At 40.1% G+C, this 5,890-nt stretch overlaps 1 protein-coding gene across 1 annotated transcript; it reads left to right on the top strand.

Annotated features, from left to right (window-relative positions):
• Nucleotides 1-5,005: 5,005 nt before the first annotated feature.
• On the top strand, nucleotides 5,006-5,890 carry LOC143926813 (olfactory receptor 51E1-like). The gene has a single exon (XM_077450856.1). The coding sequence runs from the start codon at nucleotides 5,018-5,020 to the stop codon at nucleotides 5,888-5,890; it is 873 nt and encodes a 290-aa protein (XP_077306982.1). The 5' UTR covers nucleotides 5,006-5,017.

The following is a 5,890-nucleotide window of genomic DNA, read 5'->3' as shown; positions in this document are numbered from 1 at the left end:
AGATAAGAAACACAAGCAGTAAATCAAATGAACTATGAGTTTCGTTTTTCACAACAAATTTATTATAAAGAGATTACAGATTATCTGGCATATCAATTGCCCCTCTACCTGCGAAGTACTCCAGATAGCTTTGCCGTACTTTGTGGGCGCTTTGGGAGGGACTGAGGCCAGATAGTTGGCTGTATTTTGACGCATTCAAATTATGCAAAATGCAGCAGCATAAATTTATATGGTTCAATTTGTATTCGGCCATATTTAAGGCTGTTAGAAAAGACGGAACCAGCTGGACATTATGCCAAAGGCATTTTCCTCCACTCTTCTGGCACGGGCCTGCCGGTAATTAAAAAACCCTCTGGTCCGGGGTCAGGGTTCTCATGGGGAACGGCCTCATCAAATGCTCCCCAGCACAAAGGCCTGATCCGCAACAAAGACAAATGGGAGGCCCACCATGTTATCCGCTGGAGGCGGCAATCCCAAGAGTCCCACTGCAAGGTGAATTGGGAGGCCACAGTCTGCCATTCCTATGGGTTAGAAGGAAACTGTGGAGTCAAACAAAAAAAAAAAAATTTGTACTTTTGCACATAACATTGCAAGCAGATTAGACACAAACATTCTTGACCAACATAAGTATAACATTTATTGAAATGAGTATTTAAAGACAAAAGTATAAGATACACTTATCAGACTCCTCACCCCCTCTGATAGCCCATTGCAAAAATTTTAGGGTGGGGGGGCGGAGATGTTTTGGACAGGTAACTGTCTCCACTTCATTGAGAACTCAATGCATAAATAATGTGTGTTACTTTGGCCAGCCCCACCTTACTTACACTGTTGGCAGCCACTGGACAGGTAAGAAGTGTCATAATCCAAAAATATGAATACACACTGTCCAAATTGAAGCACATTTTTACATTCTGCAATTACTTATCAAGATAATAGGAGACAAAAACTTAAAACAGTACCATTTGAAAGTATTCAGGCAGGCACTTGCACTACATGCTTTGGTGAATTCATAAATCTGACCACAAAAGAGGTAGTTATAGTGTGTATGGGTTTGGCAAAGTCAGCAGATAGAGTATTGGTATCAGTTTACTTAGCGGTTGGGGGGGGTTCAAAATGAGTTTGGGCCACCAAAAAAAATCCTCTTGCACTCTGGATGAATTTAAGGACAACAATAACATTTGTACACCTTTTAGGGGGTGTTTAGTGTAAGCACTACATTGACAAAATACATTGTTAAGTGAGTAGGCTAGGTGTGTATGGGCCCGGGATAGCATGCCAGGGAGTTTAGTGAAGGAAAATATGAATGAAGGACAAAAAGGAGCACTAAAAGCTTACAGCATGCATGAGGACAAAGAGGTTATTCACAGCATATTGCAATCATGGTAATTATGGAATGATGAACTAAATGCAATACAATAGCAAACATTAAATACATAGAATGTGATGTTAAAGGATAAAACTTACCTTAATATAGTCTTTCTGCAGGACGTGTATGATGACAGACAGGTCTCTGGAAAAATGATTCCCAGAGCCTGGGGGGAGATCCCAGTCGTAAACTTAATATCCTGGAGACTTCTCCCCACCGCCAAGTACCGCAAGGTGGCGACAAGCCTTTGCTCAGGAGTGATGGCTTGCCGCATGCAGGTGTCCTGCTTGGTAATATAAGGGGTAAGTAAAGCCAACAGACAGAGAAAAGCGGGGTCCGTCATCTGGAGATAGTTCCTGAAATTGTCAGGATTATTCTCCTGGAGCTCCTGCAGCAAAGGTATATTTGGTTACGATTAGGTAACCAATTCTTGGTTCATGAGCTCCTCCTCCCGCTGTTCATGGACTGGACTTGGGTCAAAGCAAGAACTCCAACACCAAGCCCAACAGCAGCATGGACTCTACAACGAGTACGTAACCGCAACACGATAAAAAGAATGTACTGAAAGACAGGAACGAACTGACAACACGCACTGAAGAACAAATACGAACCCACAACCACAAACTGAAAAGCAGAGACAAACTGAAAAGCATGAGGCTGAATCATCTCTCATCAAACTTCTACTAACACAAGATAAACATGAGAATAGCAGAAGGAGGCCAAAGGGTGGTGCACTGGCTATTTAACTTCCTTTTGATCTGCTCGTCGTACGTGTTGTACACTGCGTTCTCACATTCGCAATTGTTGGCCAACATTTGTGTGACTGTGTGTATGCAAGACAGGTTTGAGCCAACAACCTTCGAACAAAAATTCACAGTTTTGTTAGCGGAAAGTCCGATCATGTATACGGGGCATTACAGTATTGACACCATTATAGACTGTTTCCAGCATAGCGGTCATCTGACTTTCTCTCATAGGAGTTTCCATTTAGCGCTTTTTGCTGTGTTTTTTTTTTCTGATGGTTGTTTTTTTGGCAGTAAGTGAGCTTGGAATTTGGCTTATGGCCCACCACACGGTAACACTTATTGTCATCATTCTCATCAAGGGACTCTCTGTCCTGGTCCCCTATCGCCAGACTTGTTTTTTTGGTTATATCACTTACCGACCAGCCTACTAACCAACCAAATTGTCCTGTCTAACAGTATGCATTAAAAGCAGGAATTTGTTTTGCATACATTTGCAAATACATGCGTAAGCTATAAAGCCCCGTCAAGGTAGCCCAAGCCTTTAAGGAGGGGTAGGCTCCCTCCAGGCTCATCTGCCCTCTGCCTATCCCTTATATTGCGTGTGCTTCTATTATGGAGGCTCTCAAAATTTAGAGTTAGGAACTACAGAAAATACTGGGGGGCCTTGACGGGGCTTTGTAGCTTATGCATTTATTTACAAATGTGTGCAAACGAAACCCCTGTTTTTAACACATACTGTTAGACAGGACAATTTGCATGTTTAGCAGGCTGGTCAGTAAGTTGAGCTTGGAATTCCTTTGGTTGTGTTTTGCATGCATTGCTCTTCAATGTGCTCCTTGCTGCAAAGGGGAGTCATGGGTTAGGGCAGTGGCCATTTGATAGTACTGTTGAAATACTGGTGAGGGGATATACTGGACACCTTTGCTGCCATTGTGATATATGCTGGGTGTCTAGTGCGCCCCTATCCTTGTAAGGAGTGGTGGGCCCCCTCCAGGCTCACCTGCCCTCTGCCTATATTATAATGCATGTGCTCCCACTGTGGAGACCCTCAAAATGTTGGTTTAAGACTACAGAAAATACTGGGGTGCCTGGGGGGGGGGGTCTGTAGCTTACGCATGTATTTGCAAATGTGTGAAAACGAAATCCCTGTTTTTTTAATGCATACTGTTAGACAGGACAATTTGTTTGGTTAGCAGGCTGGTCAGTAAGTTGTGCTTGTAATTTCTTTCATTTCTTGGGTTTGCTTTTACTAATAACACATGCAATTTTGGGCCTTGAGGCTTATTGTAGTAGACAGACCCTCCAAAATATATATATATTTGAAAATTCATCAGTCCTGATGTACTGACTGCCCTTCTCAACCTGCCAATACCAGGTCAGTACAAACACCTCAAAAATGATCACTTTTTGGAAAGTAACCATTACATAGTTACATGGTAGGTCAGGTTGAATAAAGACAATAGTCCATCCAGTTCAACCTGTGTAGGTGTATGTGTGTCAGCGTCAATAATCATTACGACTCTAGATCAGTTTGAGTACACGTTATTTATGGACATGCCCCTGTAACCAGTTTTCTAACCAAGAACAAACTCTATGGTCCATGAGAGCAGGTGGACTGAAGGGGAGCCACCCCTCCTTAAAGGTGCAGGAGCACACCACAGATACCAGGGTGCCGTGACATGGCTCTGTGACTCACGCATGCATTTGCAAATGCCTGCGGACTAAACCCCTGTTTTTAACGCATACTGTTAGATGGGTTAATTTAATAAAAAATATGTTTTTTTTGGAAAATTAAGAAATTGAATACAATGTGTGTTTTTTTTCAAAAAGTTGTCATTTCAAGTTATTTCTCATATGCAGCATAGGCATACTTACAATTACAAAACACATTCTTCTACTCCTCCTGCTTTTAGGGATACCACATGTGTGAGACTTTTTTTTACAGTTTAGAAGCATAGAAGGGCCCAAACTCAAAGGGGCAGCTTGGGCTTTCAAGGAGCATAAATAATGCGTCTAATTTCCTAATTTTGCTGATTGTGCAAATCAGAGTTGCTACCCTTTCGAAAAAAAACCTTGGCTCGAAGCTGCAAATTGAATAATTGAATAATTTCATTATTGAGTTAAAATTCTTGTCATAACTGAACTGCATTTTAAGCTGGCCACAGATGGATATAATTTCCAACAAAAAATTCTTAGGAGAGGTCTTAGGAAAATTTGTAAAAAAATTCTTAGAACATTCAAATGTCGTTCAACATATGTTAACATTTGATTTGGGAACGAATGGACTTTACCAAATGAAAACCACATATACTTTTTCTTCGAGAAAAAGTTTCTTCCTGATCCTTTAAATCTTTTCCTAATAATTTTAATTTGAAACTCTACCCATCTATGGCCAGCCTTAGACTTTCTATGCATTTCCTTTAATTCAGTTACAACTCACAGATCCCGATGCTTTGTCAAATATATCTTTCCTTTCTTGATCTAATTTTACTAAATACTGTACTTTCAAGACTATAATAATTCTTCTACAGCCTGAAAATAATGAGCAACAGTAGCAGCTTCCCACTGGGATGTCATTATCAAAGTTCCTAATTAAAACGTCATGATTCATTGTTTACTTGCCAAGTATAAATGTAGACAAATTCCAGTTCAGCTTTAACTGACTTTAAAAGCCTGCCGAATGGGAACATAGGACTCGTTTAGCTGATACTTCATTGAGTGCTTTCAATTAATACTAAAGCAATAAATTGTTACAAGCATCTTACATTTGGATTTGGATTTCCTTAAGACAGTACAAAAAAACAAAGATTGCTCATCTAGTCTAAGTATTTTTCAATTTTTTAAAACTATGGAAAACACATCAAGAATCATCACACATCTTGTCCTCCTTGGTATTGTTGAGATGGAAAATCTCCGATATCTGTATGCTACAGTTGCTATTGTGATTTATGCCATCACAATGATATTGTCTTTCCTGATTATCTATGTTGTTTGGTCAGAAGCAAGCCTCCATGAACCCATGTACATTTTCATATGTAATCTATTGGCCAATGGCATGTTTGGGGGCTCTTCTGTTCTCCCTAAGTTGGTGGTTGACTTGTTTTTTAGATTTAGAGACATTCCTATACCGGGATGCCTCATCCAAGCATTCTGCATTCAAAGCTTTGGTACCGTTGAAGTTATGACTTTCTCGGTTATGGCCTATGATCGATATCTGGCTGTTGATAATCCCTTGAGATACTCAACTTTGATGACAAATAATAGAGCTTTCAAACTCTTACTTGCGATATACATTTTTGTTTATGTTAGCATAAGTATAGTTGTGATCTTGGCTGCCAGGCTGACAATGTGTAATGTGTATATTTTTAATGTGTATTGTGAGACCATGTCCCTTCTTCTCCTGGCCTGTGGAGACATATCCATCAATAACATATTTGGAACAACTTGGACAGTGGCTGTAGTTGGCGGCTGTGCTTTGTTAGCAGTATACTGCTACATATGTACATTTCTTGTCTGTGTGAAAATGTCCTCAGAAGCCTGTCAAAAAGCCATATATACATTGGTCACCCATATCGTCACCTTTTCCACTTTTGAGATTACCAGTCTTTTTGTCATTTTCAGGTACAGATTAGGAAATAGTTCACCCTCAATTATTACCCATGTGATCATTTCCATATCTGGTCTAATTATTTCTGTAACCCTAAATCCTTTGGTGTATGGAATAAGGACAGAGGCTCTCAGAATGAAAATTGTTTTTCATCTTAAAAAAAAATGA

Source organism: Lithobates pipiens, unplaced genomic scaffold, assembly GCF_037356315.1.
Source record: "Lithobates pipiens isolate NorthernLeopardFrog02 unplaced genomic scaffold, aLitPip1_a1.2 Scaffold_23, whole genome shotgun sequence".
Taxonomy (NCBI): Eukaryota; Metazoa; Chordata; class Amphibia; order Anura; family Ranidae; genus Lithobates; species Lithobates pipiens.
Note: the sequence above shows the minus strand (reverse complement) of the source record. Positions and strands in the feature narration are given on the sequence as shown.